This window comes from Nyctereutes procyonoides, unplaced genomic scaffold, assembly GCF_905146905.1.
Source record: "Nyctereutes procyonoides isolate TBG_1078 unplaced genomic scaffold, NYPRO_anot_genome, whole genome shotgun sequence".
Classification (NCBI taxonomy): domain Eukaryota; kingdom Metazoa; phylum Chordata; class Mammalia; order Carnivora; family Canidae; genus Nyctereutes; species Nyctereutes procyonoides.
Window position 1 is genome coordinate 37,461,033 of NW_026575139.1, and position 23,621 is coordinate 37,484,653.

The window sequence follows — 23,621 nt, forward strand, 5'->3', positions numbered from 1 at the left end:
ATAGAATGAGTTTGGAAGTTTTCCTTCTATTTGTATTTTTTTGAAACAGCTTCAGAAGAATAGGTATTAATTCTTAAATGTTTGATAGAATCCCCCTGGGAAGCCATCTGGCCCTGGACTCTTGTTTGTTGGGAGATTTTTGATTACTGCTTCAGTCTCCTTGCTGGTTATGGGTCTGTTCAGGTTTTCTATTTCCTCCTGCTTCAGTTTCAGTAGGTTATGCATTTCTAGGAACGCATCCATTTCTTCCTTGCCTAATTTGTTGGCATATAGTTGCTCATAATTTCTTAAAATTGTTTGTATTTCCTTGGTGTTGGTTGTGAATTCTCCTCTTTTATTCACGATCTTATTAATTTGGGTCCTTTCTCTTTTCCTTTTCCTTTTGATAAGATAATAGAAAGACTAGGAGTTTATCAATCTTATTCTTTTAAAGAACCAGCTCCTAGATTCATTTATCTGTCCTACTGTTCTTTTGGTTTCTATTTCATTGATTTCTACCCTAATCTTTATTATTTCTCATCTCCTGCTTGGTTTAGGCTTTATTTGCTGTTCTTTCTCTAGCTCCTTTAGGTGTGTGGTTAAGTTGTATATCTGAGACTTGTTTCTTGAGGAAGGCCTGTATTGCTACGTACTTCCCTGTTAGGACTACCTTTGCTGCATTCCAAAAGTTTTGAATATTTGTGTTTTCATTTTCATTTGTTTCCATGAATTTTTAAAATTCTTTAATTTCCTGGTTGACTCATTCATTCTTTAGTAGGATGCTCTTTAACCCCTAAGTATTTGAAGTTCTTCCAAATTTCCTCTTGTGATTGAGTTCAAGTTTCAAAGCATTGTGATCCGAAAATATGCAGGGAATGATCCCAATCTTTTGGAACCAGTTGAGACCTGATTTGTGACCCAGTATGTGATCTATTCTAGAGAATGTTCCATGTGTACTTGAGAAGATTGTGTATTCTGTTCCTTTGGTTGGAATGCTCTCAATATATCTATGAAGTCCATCTGGTCCAGTGTGTCATTCAAAGCCCTTGTTTCCTTGTTGATCTTCTGCTTAGATGGTCTTGTCCATTGTGGTGAGTAGGGTGCAAAGTCCCCACTATTATTGTATTATTATCAATGTGTTTCTTTAATTTTGTTATTAACTGGTTTATATAATTGGCTGCTCCCATGTTAGGAGCATAAATATTTATAATTGTTAGATCTTCTTGTTGGATAGACCCTTTAAGGATGATATGGTATCCCTCTTCATCCCTTACTAGTCTTTGGTTTAAAATCTAATTTATATGATATAAGGATTGCTACCCCACCTTTCTTTTGATGTCATTAACATGATAAATGGTTCTTAATTCCCTCACTTTCAATCTGGAGGTGTCTTTGGGCCTAAAATCAATCTCTTTGTAGACAGTATATGGATGAATCTTGCTTTTTTAATCCAATCTGATACCCTGTGTTTTTTGATTGGAGGATTTAGCCCATTTACATTAAGAGTAACTACTGAAAGATATGACATTTAGTGCCACTGTATTACCTATAAAGTCACTGTCTCTGTATATTATCTCTGTTCCTTTCCAGCCTATGTTGCTTTTGGGCTCTCTCTTCATTTACAAGATCCCCTTTAATATTTTTTGCAGGGCTGCTTTAATGATCACAAATTCTTTTAGTTTCTGTTTGTCCCGGAAGCCCTTTATCTCTCCTTCCACTCTGAATGACAGCCTTGTGGGATAAAGTATTCTTGGCTGCATATTTTTCTCATTTAGTACCCTGAATTTGTCATGTCAGTCCTTTCTGGCCTGCCAGGTCTCTGTGGATAGGTCAGCTGCCAGTCTAATGTTTCTACATTTGTAGGCGGTTAAGGATCTCTTATCTCAAGCTGCTTTCAGGATTTTCTCTTTACCTCTGAAATTTGTAAGCTTCACTATTATATGTCAGGGTGTTGATCTATTTTGATTGATTTTGAGGGGGGTTCTCTGTGCCTCCTGGATTTGAATGCCTGTTTCCTTCCCCAGATTTGGGAAGGTCTCAGCTATTATTTGTTCAAATATGCCTTCTGCCCCTCTCTCTCCCTATCCTCTTTCTCAGGGGAAATAGTTATTCTAATTATTCTATAATAGTGTTATTCTAATAGTGTTATTTTAATAGTGTTTAGCTTTTATGGTATTGCTGATCTCTTGAAGCTCCCCTGCCCCCATGAACCAGTAATTGGTAATTGTTTATCTCTCTTTGCCTCAGTTTTCTTATTCTCCATGATTTTATCTTCTATATCACTGATTCTCTCCTACGCATTTATCCTAGCAGTAAGAGCCTCCATTGTTGATTGCATCTCAGCAATATCCTTTTTTTTTTAACCTGATTAGATCTTTGTTCTTATATTTCTCCAGAAAGGGATTTTCTAGTGTCTTCTATGATTTTTTAAGCCCAGCTAATATCTTTATAATTGTTATTCTGAATTCCACCTCCAACATTTTACCAATTTTACCAATATCCATATTTATTAAGTCTCTGGCAGTGAGTACTGCCTCTTGTTCTTTTTTCTGGGAGTTTTCCTTCTGATCATTTTGTTCAGAGAAGAATAGATGAACGAAAAAAGAAAACAATAAATAAAAATATCAACCATGAGCCTAGCAAAATATACACTAGACAAATCAGAAGAGATCAGAAATGAAAAAAGAAAAAAAGGGGGAGGGGAGAAAGAGAGAAAAATATAATCAAACAGGTGGACAGAACAGAGTGATACATTTGGCCCTCAGTGTATTTTGGTCTGTTTGTTAGAAGACCCAGATCCCAAAATTGTAAAGAAAGAAAAACTTTTATATATAAAGAATAAAATTGAATACAGTGAAAGGAAGCCAAAAATGAAGAATATATCTATAAAAGGTAAATGTAAAAATGAAAATTAAAAAAAAGACTTAAAAGAGTTAATAAGAAACTAATTGAAAAGGAAAAAAAAGAAAAAAGAAAAAATCTTAAACTGAAAGACTAAAGAATCATGAGGAAAAAACCTTGAATTCTACATACTATTTCCCCAAGTGTTGAGGTTTTTCAGTTCTGTGTGATCTGTAAAGTTGGTATTAGCTGGATGTTCCTGTTGGTCTTCTGGGGGAAGGGCCTGTTACACTAATTCTCAGGTGTCTGCCTGGGTGGAGTTGTACCACATTTGCCAGGGGGCCAGGCTCAGGGTAAGTTGCACTGGATTGCTCTATGTGCCTTTTGTTCCCTAATGGCTTTCTGCACCTCTTTAGAGGATGAAAATAAAAATGATGGGACCCTGATCTCCAGCCCTGGAGCTGCAACATCGCAGCCCCCACTCTTCAGTACACCCTCATGGAAAAGCAGTTAATCACTTTTGTCTTCCTGATTTCCAATCTCACTCTGTGTTCACCCAGCCTGTAACCAAGCATTTTTTTGTTTGTTTGTTTTGTTTTTATCTGAGACACGCCCAATTTTGAGTCTCAAAGCCCTGCAGATTCTTGCCTTGCACACTCACACCACTCCTTCCTGGGGAAGGGAGAGGGTCTCCCTGCAGTTGTGCCACTTGCCGGGCCCCTGCTCAGAAACTGGTCTCCATATCCTGCCCCAGTTCGCAGTTTATGGCAACCCCAAGCTGAAGACCCACCCCTGTGTTTGCTAATTGTAGCTGGCTCCCTCCCCCTCCAATGCTTGGGATCTCTGCCACACTCAGGCCCCCTCATTCTTTCTGTGACCCTGGGGGTTCCTAAGACTACACTATTCCACCTAGAATTCTGTCCCGATTCATTACCTGAGCACCTTTCAGGGACGTTCCTCACCAGAGCAGATTTCTAAAAGTTCAGATTTTGTGCTCCGCTGCTATATCACGTTCCAGTAGCCAGCTTAGGCTCACGGAGGCTCCCTCCCACCCTGTGGTTTATCTTCCAATAAATCCCCTCAGATTCACTTCTCTGCACTGCCTACCCTGCAAAAGGTGGTCCCTTTTCTATTTGTAGAGTTGTAGCAATTCCTTTTTTTAGATTGCAGGTCAAATTTACAGGTGTTCAGAATGATTTGATAGCTATCTAGCTGAATTCATGGGACCAGATGAAAACTAGGATCCTCTGCTCCTCCACCGTTTTCCTCCCTCTCTTGAACTTTTAAAAATTTTATTAAAAAAATATTTTAAAAATATTTTATTTATTCATGAGAGAGAGAGAGAGAGAGAGAGAGAGAGAGGAGAGGCAGAAACATAGGCAGAGGGAGAAGCAGGCTCCATGCAGGGAGCCTGATGTGGCACTCAATCCGGATCCTGGGATCATGTCCTGAGCCAAAGGCAGATGCTCAACCACTGAGCCACCCAGGGGCCCCTGAATTTTTTATTTTTTAATCAAAACTACCATTTAGAAGTTTAGTCTCTTTTTAGAGTATATAATATTGTTCATTAACTATAGGCAACCCAATTCATGGATAGATTATGTTATAAAAATTCACTTATAAGTAATTACTTTGAAACTTATATAGTATTTTCCCATAGGTACTATCCAATATAATTCAATACACGTCTACTGAATTGTATTGTATGATCCTCACTTTGTAATTTGTCAGCCTACTTTAAAAAATATTTGTATGTGTGCATAAGAAGGTATACAGAAGGGCATTGGTGGCGCAGCGGTTTAGCGCCACCTGCAGCCCGGGGTGTGATCCTGGCTTGTGTCCCATGTCCGGCTCCCTGCATGGAGCCTGCTTCTCCCTCTGCCTGTGTCTCTGCCTCTCTCTCTCTCTCTCTGTGTCTCTCATGAATAAGTAAATAAAATCTTTTTTTTTTTTTTAAAGAAGGTATACATTAGGGCATCTGGGTGGCTCCGTCAGTTAAGCATCCAATGCTGGACCTCAGCTCAGGTCTTTTTTTTTTTTTTTTTTTTCAGCTCAGGTCTTAATCTCAGGATTGTGAGTTCAAGCCCCATGTTGGGAGCCTGCTTTAAAAACAAAACAAAACAAAACAAACAACAACAACAACAAAAAACAGAAAGAAAAAGAAAAGGTGTACAGAAAGAGTTAATGTAGTAGGCCTGAAACTGCTGTCTTTAGAAAGGTCTGCTTGTGGGGATAGCTCTTGACTTGTGTTTCGCACTTGAATTTTGGAAGTGTTCCTACCATTCCTTAACTGATTAAGGGTAGTTCACTGTGCCTAGATTGCTTAAAAAAAGATATGACTTATGTTCAACTTGCTCTCCTTCTGGGAGTCTGGAATTTTGGTATGTGATACGCATAGGGTACATATGTGACCAGCTTCCCACAAAATTCTTGAATGCTAAGTCTAATAGAATTCCCTGGGTAGAAACATAAACACATGTTGCTGCATTTTTGTTGCTGGGTGAAGAGTGAAGAATGTGTCCTGTGTGACCCCTCATGAGGGAGAAAGAACATAAGGAAGGCTACATATCAATTCCTCCAGACTCTGCCTGTGTCTTTCTCTATCATCACCTGGCTGTGCATCCTCACTATGTCTTTGTAATAAATTTTAGCCATGAGTACAATTATATGCTAAGTCCCATGAGTCCTTCTGGCAAATATCTGAATGTGGGGGTGATCTTGGGGACTGACAACACAGAAAAGCTATGTAGCACTGTTTGTGATCATGAAAAAAAAGAAAAAGAAAGAAACTTTCATCAAAAGGGAATGAATAAACAATCTATTTTTAAATGTAGTATATAAATAAACATTAATGGAGAGAGATCTCTCTAAGATATATAATGGAGTTAAACATAATTAACTGCATTCTAGGCCAGAAAGAAAGTTTCATAAATACCAAAGAATATATAAAATAGACTGTCTTCTCTGATTAAAATGCAGTAACAGAAAATGACAAAAAGATAACCAAAAAAGCCTCATAGGTTTGAAATTCACACACACACTCAGACAGATACCTCTCAATCATTCACGAATTAAAGAAGAAATCTTTTGGAGATTTTAAGAAATAAAGAACAGGAGAAACACAACATATCAAAACTTTTAGGATGCTGTTAAGCATATTTTGAAACCTAAAATTTATTCAGTTAGAAGAAATATTAGAAATTAATGAGCTAGATATCCTACTTAAGATTTTTTTTTTTTAAAGTATATTCCAGGGCAGCCTGGGTGTCTCAGCGGTTTAGTGCTGCCTTCAGCCCAGGGTGTGATCCTGGAGACCCGAATCGAATCCTGTGTCAGGCTTCCTGCATGGAGCCTGTTTCTCCCTCTGCCTGTGTCTCTGCCTCTCTTTCTATGTCTCTCATGAATAAATAAATAAAATCTTTTTTTAAAAAAAGTAAATTCCATTTTAACATTTGTTCTTCCAATCCATGAGCATGGGATATCTTTCCATTTGTTTGTACTCTCTTCAATTTCTTTCATCAGTTTTTATCATTTTCAGAGTACAGGTTTTTCACCTCTTTATCAATTTTAGCAGCTTTTTGGTGGAGTCTTTCAGGTTTCCTACTTAGAGTATCATGTCATCTGCAAATAGTGAAAGTTTTACTTCTTCCTCGCTGATTTAGCTGCCCTTTATTTCTTTTTGTTGTATGATTGCTGTGGCCAGGACTTGCAATATTAGTTGAATAAAAATGGTGAGAGTGCACATCCCTATCTTGTTCCTAACCATAGTGGAAAATTCTCAGTTTTTCCCCAGTGAGGATGATATTAGCCATGGGTTTTTCATAGATGGCCTTTAATATGTTCCCTCTAAACCTACTTTGTGCAGGGTTTTTTTTTTTTTTTAATCATGACTGGATGTTGTACTATGTCAAATGCTTTTACTGCGTCTATTGAAATGATCATGTGATTCTTATCCTTTCTTCTATCAATGTGATGTATTTGCACATAATGTGAACCACACTTGCAACCCAGGAATAAATCCCACTTGACGGTCGTGAATAATTTTTTAAATATTGGTAGATTTTGTTTGCTAGTATTTTGTTGAGGATTTTTGCATCTATGTTCATCAGAGATATTGGCCTATAGTTCTCTCTTTTTTTGTGGTTTATTTATTTGGTTTTATTTGAAAGTTTTCTAGTTTTTGGATTAGGTTGAGAAGAATAGGTAATAACTCTTCTTTAGATGTTTGGTAGAATTCACCTATAAAGCCATTTGGTCTTGGACTTTGTTGGGAGCTTTTTGATTACTGATTCAATTTTTTTGCTGGTTATTCATGTATTCAAATTTTTTATTGCTTCCTGTTTCAGTTTTAGTAATTAATATGTTTCCAGAAATTTATCTATTCCTTCTAGATTGTACAATTTCCTGGCATGTAGTTTTTCATAATATTCTCTTATAATTGTATTTCTGTGGTGTTGGCTGTGATTTCTCCTATTTCATTTGTGCTTTTATTTGAGTACTTTTCCTCTTTTTCTGTTGGTTTAAGTCTGGCTAAGGGTTTATCACTTTTCTTAATTTTTTTTAAAGAACCAACTCCAGATTTCATTGATATGTTCTATTGTCTTTTTTTTTTTAGTTTCTGTAATATTTATTTCTGCTCTAATCTTTATTATTTCCTTCCTTCTGCTGGTTTTATGCTTCATTTGTTGTTCTTTTTCTAGATCCTGTAGATGTAAGGTTAGGTTGTTTATTTGAAATTTTTCTATCTTCTTGAGGTAGGCCGGTATTTCTATATACTTTTTTTTATATATATATACTTTCCTTTTAGAACTGCTATTGCTGTATCCCAGAGGTTTTGGACTATCATGTTTCCATGCTTTTTTAAAATTTTTTTCCTGACTGACCCATTGATTGTTTAGTAGCATGTTATTGAACTTTCCATGTATTTGGAGGTCTTTCCAGATTTTTTCTTATGGTTGACTTCAAGTTTCTTTTCTTTTCTTTTCTTTCTCTTTTCTTTCTTTTCTTTCTTTCTTCTTTATTTCTTCTTTTCTTTCTTTCTTTCTTTCTTTCTTTTCTTTCTTCTTTCTTCTAGATTCATTTTTTGAGAGAGTGTGTGCACAGGGGCAGGGGCAGAAGGAAAGAAAGAATCCTCCAGCAGACTCCCCACTAAGTGTAGAGCCTGATGCAGGGCTTGATCCCAGGACACTAAGATTGTGATCTAAGCTGAAATCCAGAGCCAGCCTCTCAACCTACTGGGTCACCTAGGTACCCCTGATTTCAAGTTTCATAGTGTTGTGGTCAGAAAAGGTACATGGTTTCACTTTGATCTTCTTGAATTTGTTGAAACCTGTTTTGTGGCCTAATTTGTGATCTTTTCTGGAGAATGTGTCAGGTGTACTTGAAAAGAATGTGTGTTCTGCGTTTTAGGATGGAGTGTTCTGAATATATCATTTAGGTCTATCTGGGCCAGCGTGTCATTGAAAGCCATTGTTTCCTTGTTGATTTTCTGTTTAGGTGATCTGTCCATTGATGCAAGTGGGGTATTAGAGTCCTGTACTATTATTGTGTTATTATCAATTAGTTCCTTTATGTTTGTTTTTAATTGTTTTATGTAGTTGGGTCCTCCCATGTTGGGTGCATAAATATTTATAATTGTTACATCTTCTTGTTGGATTATCCCCTTTATTATTATATTGTACCCTTCTTTGTCTCTTCTTAAAATGTTTATAGTAACCAAAGCAATATACACATTCAATGCAATACCTATCAAAATACCAATGGCATTTTTCACAGAGCTAGAACAAACAATCCTATAATTTGTAGGCAAACACAAGAGGCCCCAAATAGCCAATGCAATCTTGAAAAAGAAAAGCAAAGCTGGAGGCATCACAATTCCAGACTTTAAGTTGTATTGCAAAGCTCTAATAATCAAAATAGTATGGTATTGGCACAAAAATAAGACACATAGATCAATGAAACAGAATAGAAAACCCAGAAATGAACCCACAATTATATGGTCAATTAATCTTCAACAAAGCAGGAAAGAATATCCAATGGGAAAAAGATAGTCTCTTCAACAAATGGTGTTGGAAAAACTGGACAGCTCCATTCAAAAGAATGAAATTAGACCACTTTCTTACACCATACATAAATTTTTTTTTAAATTTTTTATTTATTTATGATAGTCACACAGAATGAGAGAGAGAGGCAGAGACATATGCAGAGGGAGAAGCAGGCTCCATGCACCGGGAGCCTGACGTGGGATTCGATCCTGGGTCTCCAGGATCGCACCCTGGGCCAAAGGCAGGCGCTAAACCTCTGCACCACCCAGGGATCCCACCTTACATAAAAATTAATTCAAAATGGATTAAAGACCTAAATATGAGAACTGAAACAATAAAAGTCCTAGAAGAGAACACAGGGTAGTAACTTCTTTGACATCAGCCATAGCAACTTCTTTCTAGATAAGTCTCCCGAGGCAAGGGAGACAATACAAGCAAAAATAGACTATTAGGACTATATCAAAATGAAAAGCTTCTGTGCAGCCAAAGGAAACAACCAATAAAACTAAAAGACAACTTACTGAATGGGAGAAGATATATGCAAATGACATATATGGTAAAGGATTAGTACCCAAAATTTATAAAGAACTTAAAACTCAACACCCCAAAAATGAATAACCCAACTAAAAAATAAACAGAAGACATAAATAGACATTTTTCTAAAGAAACATACAGATGGCCAACAGACACATGAAAAGATGCTCAACATGACTTATTATCAAGTCAAAACCAAATCAAATCAAAACCACAATGAGATATCACCTCACATCTGTCAGGATGGCTAAGATCAGAAAGAGACAAAAGGTGTTGGTGAGGATGTGGAGAAAAGGGAATCCTCTTTCACTATGGGAATGCAAACTGATGCAGCCATTCTAGAAAACAGTATGGAGGTTCCTCAAAAAATTAAATATAGACCTACCCTATGATCCAGCAATCATACTACTGGGTATTTACCTAAAGAATACAAAAGCACTAAAAAAAAAAAAAAGAATACAAAAGCACTAATTCAAGCATATATGCACCTTGATGTTTATAACAGCATTATGTACAATAGCCAAATTATGGAAATAGCCCACCTGTCCACTGATTGATGAATGGATAAAGAAGATGTGGTATATAATGGAATATTATTCAGTCATTAAAAACTAATGAAAATTTGCCATTTGCAATGACACAGATGAGCTAGAGTATAATGCAAAGTCAAATAAGTCAGAGAAAGACAAACACCATATGATTTTACTCATACGTGGAATTTAAGAAACAAAAAAAAATGAGCAGAGAGAAAATCAAGGGAGAGAGACAAGCAAACCAAGAAATAGGCTCTTAACTACAGAGAACAAATTGATGGTTATTACCAGAAGGGAAGTGGGTGGGAGGATGGGTTAAATAGGTGATGTGGATGAAGGAATACAGTTATAATTATGTAATGAGTACCAGGTGATGCATGGAAGTGTTTAATCACTATATTGTACACTTGAAACTAATATTATGCTGTATGCTAACTGGAATTTAAATAAAAACTTAATTAAAAGCTGAACCATAGAATCAGTATTATGCTAAAAATAGTTTCAATAAGTAATGCTAAAAATTTCAATAAAAATGTTAAAAATAATAAAGTCAGAAAAGTGAATTCCAAGAAACAGAGAGAAGGAAATAATAAAGGGTGGGAATTATTGAAATAAAAACCAAATAAATAAACCATTGATAAAACCAAAATATGGTTCTTTGAAAAGATTAATACAATAGACAAACCTTTAGCAAGACTTATCAAGAATAAAAGAGAAAATGCAAAAATCAACAAATTTAGGTATAAAAAAGATGACAAAACACAAATATAGTGGAGATTTTAAAAATTCATCAGTTTTATGATAGCAATACATTTAAAATTTATATAAAATGGACAAATTTATAGAAAAATATAAATTCTCAATATTGACTTTTGAAGGAATAGAAAATATGATTGAATTGATAGCCATTAAATAATTTGAACAGGTAGTTTTAAATCTAACCTCAAAAAATACTGAGTCCAGATTGTTTTAGAGACCTAATTATCCTTCAGGGAACACATGGGTTTTTCCTATATAAGCTAATTCGTAGACTAGCAAGAGAGAGCTCCCAATTAATTTTATGAGGCAAGAACAGCCTTGACAAACTTAAAAGAATAGCATAAGATGATAATTATAGATCAGTTTTACTTATTTCCATAAATACAGATATAATACCTGAAATCTTGGCAAACTGAATCCAGCGAAGTGTAAGAAGTGTAAAACATGACCCAAAAGTATTGAACTCAGGATTAATGATGGTTTAACACTATTGTCTATTGATGTAATTTACATATTAACAGATTAAAGAGGAAACTGCATTGCCAATTATTCAAAATCCATAACCATTCATGATAAAAATAGGGTAAACTGAATTAGAAAGGAGCTTCCTTAAAATGCTGAAGATTATCTACCTACAACCTATAGCAAACTAATATTTAATAGCAACAATTTCGAAGCATTTTTTAAAGATTTTATTTATTTATTCATGAGAGACACAGAAAAAGAGAGGCAGAGACATAGGCAGAGGGAGAAGCAGGCTCCATGCAGGGAGACTGAGGTGGGACTATCCTGGAACTCCAGGATTGCACTCTGAGCCCAAGGCAGAAGCTCAACCCACTGAGCCACCCAGGCATCCCTGGAAGCACTTTTTTTTTTTTTTTAAAGATTTATTTATTTATTTATTTATTTATTTATTTATTTATTTATTTATTTATTTATTTATTTATAGAGACACAGAGAGAGAGAGAGAGAGAATGAGAGAGAGAGAGAGAGACAGGCAGAGGGAGAAGCAGGCTCCATGCAGGGAGCCCGTTGTGGGACTCCATCCAGGGTCTCCAGGATCACGCCCTGGGCTGCAGGCGGCGCTAAACCGCTGCGCCAATGGGGCTGCCTAGAAGCAATTTTGAAGTCAGTTACCTAAGATCAGTGCTTCTATTTAACACTTTTCTGGGTGAAAAGAGCTCTCTGATATGGCACTACTGGGCTCTCTCAACCCCTTTACCCCTCTACTAGGAGCAGAGTGACCTAATTGATAAACTTGGGAAAATTAAACTGAGCATGTTTAGCTTCTCCTTCCTGTCTTGGGAAGGAATATATTGCTACAGAATGCCCTCTCTTCCTCCAGCAGCTCTTCTTCTCCTATGTGGAAAGAATTTGGTTAAGTATTTCCTGTTGTTGGGAGATCATGATTACCTATTTTTGGGATCTGTTAGCGGGCCTGTTTGACTTTCTTATGAAGCTAAGCAAAATATTTTCACCTCTCCATCTGCCATGTCATATTTGTCAATTTGTTCAGATGTTAAATGAAAAGGTGCTACTTATTTGATCCTTCCAAAGCCTCCAACAGCAAAAACAGCAGATTTTTCCTCAAATTAATTTACATATTCCATGCAATTCCAAATAAAATGTCAACAAGACTGTCACATAACTTCAAAAGCTGTTTCCTAGAACTCTTAGTAAGTGTAAAGGGTCAAGAACAGCTGAGACAGTGAGGAGAGAAAAAAAGGAGAAGAAGGAAGGGAAGGAAAATTGGAAGCACTTACTCTACCTGACACCAAGACTTAATATAAAACCTTAGTAATTAACTAGTATAATATTGGTACAGGGGTTGACAATAGTCCAATGACTAGAACCCTGAAACAGATCCTCTTATATATGACAATGGCAGATTATATTATCATCAGTTGGAAGAGGACAGTAAATAAATTATGCTTGGATAACTATCTATATATATGGAAACCAATAAATTCTCACATATAAAAATTGATTATGTACAAGTATAATTGAATTAACCGACAAATTAGAAAAGTAACATACTCACAGGATTGCCATACACTGTAAGCTCTCTGAGAGAAGAGATACCATCAAGTTTTTCCAGCTCTGCCATATCCTATTGAAAAGTTAATCAATAAATTACTTAGTGGTTAGATCTAATATCTTTAAATATATGCTAATTTGAAGTAATCATATGGAAGTAATGGATTGCAGCTAGTTCTTGATTGAATTCTCCAAAGTGAGCTTGAGTGACACATTCTGTATTGTTGATTAAGAACAAATCTATGTACTATTGATTCCAAATGTATGACTGGTAAAGATGATATTTTAGCAGGGAAGTTGGCCATGTGGCAGCAATTGCAAGAAAAGACCAAATTTCTTCTCAGAAAATTATGGTCTAGGTCTGAGATTATATTTGGTTAATTCCCCCAGAGGATTGACCCAGAAGTGTGGGAGAGATGGTGAATCCAGTCTAAATAATTTTAAATACATCCCTAACCGTAAAGGAACATGTGATATTGAGTGGACTACATCCTTATATATTTTCTTAGTGTATATATAGTTGAAAAAGTATTTTTCTAGTGGAATGACTTGTCTTCCCTACTGGATGGGGTTATTTATTATTACCTATTTAACACTGGTGAAAGTTTGCAAGTACATTTTAATTTTTGCAAAATTATTTTAAAAAATGCTATTTCTGACAAAATTTAGGTGACAAGCTCAGTTTCAGTTTGCTGCTAGTTTATAGTATTAAAATAAAATTATTGATATGTTCTTATTCTTATTTGGAATGACAAGTAGACATAGCAAATTCACCCAGTAACTATAAAGAAACTTAGACTTAATTTTAGACCTTTGGAAGTGGAATTTAAATGCTGATTTTCATAATTTTGATCTTAGAAGTATCATAAGGGAGGACTCTGGAAAAGCTTTGATAGTCCATTATCTGTAGAGATATTATGCATTTGACCTACAGGTAGTTCCTGTATGTGGAACCAAAGCCTGACTGGAAAGCACAGAAATGTGAAAAGTCTTCTGAATTATTTTCTCAAATTAAACAGATTTTGGCAGTGTTCACTAGTGAAATATTTCTAATTAAAATGTTTGTTTCTCCAAACAATCCAATCATGAAATGGGCAAAAGACATGAAGAGAAATCTCACAGAGGAAGACATAGACATGGCCAACAAGCACATGAGAAAATGCTCTGCATCACTTGCCATCAGGGAAATACAAATCAAAACCACAATGAGATACCACCTCACACCAGTGAGAATGGGGAAAATTAATAAGGCAGGAAACAACAAATGTTGGAGAGGATGTGGAGAAAAGGGAACCCTCTTACACCGTTGGTGGGAATGTGAACTGGTGCAGCCACTCTGGAAAACTGTGTGGAGGTTCCTCAAAGAATTAAAAATAGACCTGCCCTACGACCCAGCAATTGCACTGTTAGGGATTTACCCCGAAGATTCAGATGCAATGAAACGCCGGGGCACCTGCACCCCGATGTTTCTAGCAGCCATGTCCACAATAGCCAAACTGTGGAAGGAGCCTCGGTGCCCATCGAAAGATGAATGGATAAAGATGTGGTTTATGTATACAATGGAATATTACTCAGCCATTAGAAACAACAAATACCCACCATTTGCTTCAACGTGGATGGAACTGGAGGGTATTATGCTGAGTGAAGTAAGTCAATCGGAGAAGGACAAACAGTGTATGTTCTCACTCATTTGGGGAATATGAATAATAGTGAAGGGGAATATAAGGGAAGGGAGAAGAAATGTGTGGGAGATATCAGAAAGGGACACAGAACATAAAGACTTCTAACTCTGGGAAATGAACTAGGGGTGGTGGAAGGGGAGGAGGGCGGGGGGTGGGGGTGAATGGGTGACGGGCACGGAGGGGGACACTTGACGGGATGAGCACTGGGTGTTATTCTGTATGTTGGTAAATTGAACACCAATAAAAATTAATTTATAAAAAAAATGTTTGTTTCTCCTGGAATATGTTAATATGAGAAACCGAGTGTTAAATTTGTAGAGGATAATGCTGGTATAAAGAGACATCAAGAAAACTAATATGTTCATAATTGGGGAAGAGGGCCAATGGCTTCCCAATTTTAATGTAGAGTAGTTTTTACAATGGAGTTGCTGTGCCACCTAGATTTGGTAAATTTTCAGGAATTTTGTGAGATGGTGTTCAGCTTGAAATTGACCATGGTGGAAAAAATCATACTGCCAATTAAATTGGCAAATACTATTGATAAGGACCCCCTCCTCCCCTGAAGAGCAGGCCATTAAACATTAACCAGCACACCAATAGTGGTTACCTTTTGAGTACATTTTCAGGATAAGCTCTATGGCAATCATGGTAATAGTTAGATTGGCGCCTTTCATTTAGGGCAAGAAATAGCAGTGGATTATTTCCTGGAGTCATTTCTAGCCTTAGGTGATTACTGAGATGTTTTTTTATTTTTATTTATTTTATTTTATTTTTATTTTTTTTTTGATTACTGAGATGTTTAAAAGCAGACACGGTTGTTTGATCGCAGATAGGGGAATCATTTAGACACAGAAACCAAATAGGACTGTAAAGCTGATTAAATAAGTCACCTTTCAGTCATGTTTCTGGGATTCTAACAGCAAAGGCAGGACTATAGGCAACAATTTTCCAAATCTATATTATAGGTCCTGATGGCTAAGTGAAAAGTTTCACACTGGAATCTTATCAAGAATATGCAGTTTATGAAAGTTTTTAAAATTGGTTAATGCAGGGCAGCATATACCTTCATCTGAAGTATTTGTTTTCTTAATTTTTCTATGCCTTTTCCCTCCTACTCTAGACATCTTTATCAACCCAAGGGTTATAATCTGATTTCCCATTTGTGGGAATTAATGCTGGTGTTAGCTTACCCATGTTGGTCTAAATCTAGAGAAAAAAAATCTCTCCCATAAAAGAAAATATGAATGGAGAGTTAAGAATTTTGAAGAACATAATATCTTCAGTAGAATTAAACAGAATCTCCAACTCAACTTCTTACTCCTCTTAATGTTTCCCAGCTAAATGTATGTTCATATTAAGGTACTATAATATTAATAGAATGAGTTTGATTGTATAATGATCAATCTAAATTAAAGGAAAATACTATTTCAAGGATAAAAATAATGTTGGGTTGATCATTAAATAATCAATATCCCTTCATTCCATGTTATATGCATAATTTCTCATGATTTATCATATAGGTTGTCTATTAGCTACATTAAATTTTTATAAAAAATTACCTTGACTAGCATTATCCTGCTTTTTACTGGGTTGGAAGTTGTTACAACAGTGGATCTGCCATTCATTCTCTTCTTTTAGTGGGTTAGAAGGGTGGGGATGTGAGGCAAGGACACTCCTGGGGAAAAGCAGGTTACCTGGTCTAATCACTTTATAATTATGTGGATAAATAGCTCTGCTGTCAAATAGACCAATGATATTTGATAGGAAGAAGGTCCTTATTTATGAAATATTCTTAGTACAGGATCTCCCTGGTTATAGTGAATAAACCTACAACAATGGAATTATCAAGCATGGTTCCCTATTAAAATAATCACATAAGCACAAGAAGAAAATGGAGGTATTTCATAAATGAAACATTCCCTTTTATATGGATCACTCAAAATCTCTCTTTTTTTTTAAAGATTTTATTTATTTATTCATGAGAGGCACAGAGAGAGAGAGAGGCAGAGACACAGGCAGAGGGAGAAGCAGGCTCCATGCAGGGAGCCCAATGTGGGACTTGATCCTGGGTCTCCAAGATCACACCCTGGGTGGAAGGCGGCGCTAAACCGCTGAGCCACTGGGGCTGCCCGGATCACTCAAAGTCTCACTTGGAGATCTTATATTTTACTCTAAGCTAGAGAGTATGTAAAAAGAAAGGACCTGAGAAGCCACAGGAGTGTATCCTTGAAATTATAGTAAAGCTTGATACTGGGTAAGATCTCTTAAGTCTGATATGACAATCCTTTGCGTCAGCTTAGTTGCTATCACTGGAAAGATTTCCCATAGGATTGCAATTTTCCCAATTTAGATATCCTCTGGATAAAGCTTTGTAAGAATCATTGCATTTGGAAGGCTTTTCTCAGATGAATGTTTGAATTTTGAAAAATTAGTTGTATGCCATTTTTCTCTGTATGTATATTTCCTAGTTGCTATGTAGGACAGGGCTCATGATTTTTTTCTAGCATTGAACAGGCTTTTATATCACCCCAGAAGGGGCTCCCTGAACTCTAGCAAGTAAAGCCACAAATATTAATGGCATAATTACTATGTATCAGGTACTATGCTACATACTGATACAAATGTGGGCAAGATATAGTTGGTCTCTGTTCTTGGGTAGAAGTCCACATTTCATTTTGTCTTTGAGATTGTTTAGAGGTATGGGCAGAAGTAAAATTGGTAAAAGGAGAGCTAACATCATCACCAAAACACTGAGAGAAATGTTAGGGCTGTGTTAGGCTATGTATACCTTCAACAGTCTTATCTGCATACTGTATCAGGAGAGAGTCTGAGCAGGCTCAGTTGGGATAGGGCCTAAAGGAAAGCCTAATTCAGCCTAAAGGTTGAATTCTGAGCAGGTAAAACCAAAGCAGGACCTTATCTAAGGGAAGCCTTAAGTGTGTAGAGATGGAATATTAAGGCTAAATAAGGGCCATTATCAGGAACCAATTCAAATGTCAGTCAGATCAAGGACAAATGCCAAGTTTAAAGGGCCACAGGAAGGCTGGGATTGAGATGCAGAAATAGCTTGGACCAAGAGTAGCTAGGAACAAAAGAGATCTATTAGAGAGAACTGCTGAGAGGAGCTTAGAACATTTAGAGCTAACTCTTTTTTTAGCAGGTGGATGCATGTGGGTTGGTTGGATTTATAAGTCAGAGTGGACATCTTTGCATCATCAACAGACTATTTATATACCTTTGTTTCACAGAGTATTTACATGACATAAAACAAGTTAGCACATTAGCAAAGTTTTCATTGGTGTGTTTGGAACTTTTATGTTTAAGAGGAGTTAAGTCTTATAAATTTCATTTAAAAACTCCAAAATAATGTTACCTGGATTTTATTATATCCTAGGAAGAGTTTCTCTAATTTTACCAAAGGTTGTAATCTGCTCAACTCTCGTAGTCTGTTTTCCTCCAGGTGAAGTGCCAACAGAGAGCTTGGTTTGGCAAAGGCACTGTCATTAAATGCTCTGATGCGGTTATGGTCCACTACCAATTCCTGAAGGACTACTAAATTGTCAAGCCCTTCAATTTGACTGATTTCATTTCCTGGAGAAATATAAGTCATGATATGTCAGGTGAGCCCGAACTTTCTGAATAAAAGGTTACCCATTTTACTTAAATATTTTTTTTAAAGATTTTATTTATTTATTCATAGAGACACAGAGAGAGAATGAGAGGCAGAGACAGGCAGAGGGAGAAGCAGGCTCCATGCAGAGAGCCCGATTTGGGACTCCATCCAGGGTCTCCAGGATCACGCACTGGCTGCAGGCAGCGCCAAACCGCTGCGCCACCGGGACTGCCCTTTACTTAAATATTTTTTGTAAAATGATTTCTTAAAAAGTAAAACTGTTAAAAAGAACATATTTACAAAGAGAAATAGAATGTATTGCTCCATCTCCATTTCAGCCATCATCATCAAATAATATTTGGTAAAATTTCTCCTTTATGTTTGAAAGACCAAGATATGATGTATTAAATGTATGTAATTGACCCAATCTGTCTGTTTAGTAATTGAGTACTAAAATAGTTGGTATTGACAAAAGTAGATGTATAAAAGTGCTGCAGAAGAGATACTTCCTGAGGATCTATTATTCTAATATTATTCTATTACGCATTCAAATAGGTATATTTAAGTATTTATTAAAATAAATGAATTATTGTGTTTTAATTTGGAAAAATGTACCTTAGTTATGCTGTTATTTCCTTCCCAACATATTTTTGCACCACAACCACATACAAAAAGTAAAAATGAATTAAACGTTCATTACATTCTTTGAAATTTCAATCCTTTCTTTATAACCTGATTTCTCTCTACTATAGCAATCACTAACTTTGTAAGTATTAATGGTAATGATATTCATGAGAGGGGGACCCTTGAGTTGACAAAATGCTTTTTTTTATATATATAAAGATTTTATTTATTCATGAGAGACACAGGCAGAGAGAGAAGCAGGTTCCATGCGGGAGCCTGACATGGGACTCGATTCCAGGTCTCCAGGATCACACCCTGGGCCAAAGGCAGGTGGTCAACTGCTGAGCCACCCAGGGATCCCGACAAAATGCCTTTATACGTGTTTTCTACTAGACTCTCAGGATAGACAGGGAAAATATCATTTTTTAAGAATCAGAAAAATGAGGGTCAAGAATTAAGTAACTTGGACATAGACATAAAAGTAGGCCTAGACAGCAGGCCTAACCTACACAGCAGGCCTAACCTAGATCTTTACATTTTAGGCTCAGTGTTGCTTCTATTATACCATACTATATATCATTTTCATTCACTACTCATCCTCCTCGTTTGTTATGGGCGCCTACCAAATTCATATATTGAAGTCTTACCTCCTAGTATCTCAGAATGTGACTGCATTTGGGAATAGGGTCTTTAAAGAGGTAACTATGGTTAAATGAGTTCATTGAGGTGAGCTCTAATCCAGTATGACTGGTATTTTTGTAAGAAAATATTCGGACAAAGATACCCATAGAGGGAAGACCATCTGAAGACACAGAGGTCATCTAATAAACCAAAAAAAGATGGCCTCAGAACTAACCCTGCTGACATCTTGATCTTGGCCTTCTAGTCTAGATCTGTGAGGAAATAAATATGTTGTTTGAGCCATCCAGCTTGTGGTACTTTGTTATGGCAGCTCTAGCAAACTAATACATCACTGAATGTGTGATCCTGTGATCTTGGAATTTGTCTCCTTGAAATGTAACATATTTTATCAAATTTAAGGCTACAAAAATTGTTAAGATATGTCAGTATTTATGTATACTAAGAAAAAAAATTGGTTAGGTAAACTATGACATGCTATCAATTAATAACATAGCCAGATTTCAGATATGTTAAAGGAATAAGTGTCTCAAAATTGGTGAACTATGGTAAATTTATTTTGTACCATTCTTATAAAGAAGTTTATAAATCACAACCTTCAATAAAATTGCTCAGATAACTAAATCACAGATTTTGGAACTTTACCAGTGCCTTACTTATAAATGAAAAAAAGTTTATTCAAGTCAGATTGAGAGAAAGTGTTTCAGTTGTGTTAATATATTAATTTTATAAGATTATGTAGTTAGACTATCACTTTTAATATTTTAAAGCCAGGGGTATAAAAATTATACAGAATAGTTTCAAGTGCTAAATAATGTTTGCCATAGCATATTTTTGGCCACTACTCATTTTAGAATGCTCATTAAACATATTTAAGAAAGGAAATTCCAAAAACAACTATACGGAATGTGATTTCAGGGATCTTACATTTCTTTAACTAGGAGCATTTACCATTGTTTGAAAAACTCCCACTTACTTAACTAAATAGTTAAATTTTAGATAAATTTGACCTCTAATCCTTAAGATTCTAACTTGCTTCCCTACAGCCTCACTCTGCCTTTCCCTAAAGATTCCACCTTCCCCATATTCTTGCAAATTTAACACAACAGGTGAACTGTAGGTTCATAAGCTCTCTCATGGACCCTGGCATGGCTTCATCTAATCACTGCTTATGTTTGTGTACTCTCCTACAGCTTTTTCCCCTCTTGTCCCTTTAGATTGATCTTAGAATTATCTCTTCTGTTTAGTCGTTAACCTAACTTATCTCTTTATAAACCTCCAAATGTGTTCTGAACCTCACTAGCCACCTTCTGAATTCTTACCTTCTTTTTAGGGAGAAGCTTCTTGAGTATACAACCTCTATCTGTTGCCTGTAGTATCTATGCAACCACTTCCCTCTACATTGTTTTTGAGTTTTACTCTTCCCACATTTCCAAACTGGATTCTCTTAACACTTACCAGTGGTCTTCTTTTTGTTGAATCCAGTTTTCTTTAAAAAAAAAAAAAATCCAACACTTTTTTTTCAAAGGTCTCATTCTTCCCATCATTTGACTTTGAGGCCATTTATCCTTTCTTTTTCTGACATTTAGAGTCTGCATTTCTTGGTTTTCTTTCAAAATTTCTTGTATGACTGCTTTGCTATTTCTTTTTTCACCAGCCTTCTTAATGCTGGGTTGGGGGCATAGTGGGATGTGTGTATGGGGGTTTGTCTCCACACCTCTTTTGGCCTTTCATTCTTTCTCTATGCTTTTTTCCTAAGTAAGCACATATACTTCACCTGTCACCTCCTTTGGTATAATTCCAAAATACACATTTCTAGTCCTAACCTGTGGTCCAGTACTACTGCTTTAAAAAGTTTCCATTTTTACATCTCAAAATTATCACAACACAAACTGATTGTTCCCTATTGCAAATTAGCAACCTTTCCCAGTGACTTTACCTAGCTTTAGTACCTCCTATTGCCCAATCTCCTAATGAAATAATGAAAACATCTTGAACTATTTTTCCTCTCCTTATATATCTAATTAGTCACTAAGTCCTACTATTTCTTTCTTTTAAAATGCATTTTTGAATTACCATTTACTCCTCCTTTCCACTGACACTACTCTAGCCCAGACCTTTATTATGTCCTTTGTGTTGAATAGAAGATGCATGTGCTTTGGAGTCAGACAGAGCTGTGTTTGACTCTGCAACACACCATTCACTGGTGCAAATGTTGGCAAATTACTTAGCCCTACTGAGATTTAACTTCTTTCTTTGTAAGATGCATATAAAATTATTTACCATGTTGAATTACTGTGAAGATCGAATGAGATAATCTATGTAGACGAATACCTTGCCTAATGACTCAATAAATGATAACCATAATTGTCAGAGTCAATTGCCTCAGTCTCTGTATAAGGCTGCTCCAATCTGATTTGCCATGCTAGACATGGCAAAAGAACACATTCCCTTTTTACATTATTAGATTTAAACAGACTTTCCAGGGTTAAGTTGTCTGCTTTTTTCATATGTTACTGTATCTTTTAAAAGATCTGTCATCTGTGCTCATTTTCTTATTCTTTTAAGGCTAAGTCTCTGTGTTTTTGATGCAATTCACAGGACCTTTGATAGGCAAAAAGGTGCATTAAAATTTTTTAAATATGGTCTAGAAAAGCCTGTCTTTCAGAAAAAAGTTACCATATGCAGATCAACTATACAAGTATCTCCCCACATGTCTCAATGATGGGTCTTCCAACCTTTCTTCTATGTCATTAAATAATTGTTAGACTAATGTTCCAAACTGTTTCTTCCTCATTCCACTTTTCTAAAGGTTTATAACTCCTACCCATTTTCAACTGCAAAATGAGCATTCTATATCAAATTGGTCATGTTTAGAGGCTTTATAACTCTCTCAGAGAACTGCATACTCTTTGTTTTTATCAGGTTGGTCCCTTTTCAAATGCTGGCCCACAGACAACACAACTGTGCTCTTGTGACTTTTTTCCTCCCCACCACTTGCAAAACTCTTGGTCATACTTAACCCCAATATAAATTCTATCAATCATTCAAAAAGTCCCGTATATGTTTCAATTTCAGAGAAAACTCTAAACTTCTACAGCACTTAGGGACGCCTGGGTGGCTCAGTGGTTGAACGTCTGCCTTCAGCTCTGGGTGTGATCCTGGAGTCCCAGGATCGGGTCCCGCATCATGCTCCCTGCATGGAGCCTGTTTCTCCCTCTGCTTATGTCTCTGCCTGTGTGTGTGTGTGTGTTTCTCATGAATAAATAAATAAAATCTTAAAAAAATAAACTTCTGCACTTAAATTAGTAACACATAGTTACTCAGAACTAATTCATCATTAAAAAAAAATAAAAAGAATTGATTCATCTTTCTTTCAGTATGTCTCCAGAGGCAGATCTTAAACTAGTTTAGAATAAGGATCTCAACTATATGTAATGACAATAATATAGTGTTTCTGTATATTTCTTATACTTAGCCCAAATCTGGGTTTAATAAGTACTTGTGAATTACTGGTTATTTCTATTGGTTTTTTAGTTGAACGTGAGGTAAAAGTAAATTATGATATAATACCATACACAGCCCCAGAACATTGCATTTTCTAGGGCTAGAAACACAATATTCTCTAGCCCTAGAATATTGCATTTACATTATTTATGTAAATAACACAAGAAAAACCAATTTGTGATTACTAAAACATTTTTATCAATCTGTTTTAAGTAAATGTTGATGCTAATTTTGCTTATTAAAACAATATTTTCAAATCAATTTATTAATAAAGACTCACACATTGACAATGTTGCTACTCACCCTGCAGAAAGAGGAATTTTAAATTTCTTAGCCTATTAAGTTGTAGCTGAATTAAATTACAAATTCCATTGTAGCCCAAATGAAGCACTTCTAAACTGTGCATTATTGGAGGCAAATTTTCACTGCTCATTATATCTCTGAAACACAAGCATAAGTTTGAGCCCATAAATTTAATTTCAAATGAGTTGTATCAGAAAAAAAAACTGACATGTACTTACTATAAGTTGAAGTTTAAAAATATTAGTTTAGTAGTAAATCAGAATTAAATGATAATCTTATCTTTTTGTATTTCATATAATAATCACTTTTTTAAATTTAAATTCAGTTTGGCAACATATAACACTCAGTGCATTATGCACTTTTTATTCTTAAAAAAATATTTTTATATGGTAAAGAACAAAGTACAGAAAGACTTAAAGACTTACTTGAAATGAAAACCAAGTGCCAGCACAATCAATCAAAAAAACGGAAAAAAGATGCATCCAGATTGGAAAAGAATAAGTAAAACTGTCTTTATTCTCAGATA

The 23,621-nt window shown here is 35.8% G+C and overlaps 1 protein-coding gene across 1 annotated transcript in view; it reads right to left on the bottom strand.

Moving 5' to 3' along the window:
• LRRC9 (leucine rich repeat containing 9) overlaps positions 1-23,621 on the bottom strand; it is a 134,197-nt gene that overhangs the window by 13,115 nt on the left and 97,461 nt on the right. Inside the window, exons 27-29 of the mRNA XM_055303561.1 lie at positions 23,096-23,232; positions 17,783-18,000; positions 12,732-12,800 (exon numbers count right to left, since the gene is read on the bottom strand). Of these exons, the coding sequence (XP_055159536.1) occupies positions 12,732-12,800; positions 17,783-18,000; positions 23,096-23,232 (424 nt within the window). The remainder of the gene's footprint in view (positions 1-12,731; positions 12,801-17,782; positions 18,001-23,095; positions 23,233-23,621) is intronic.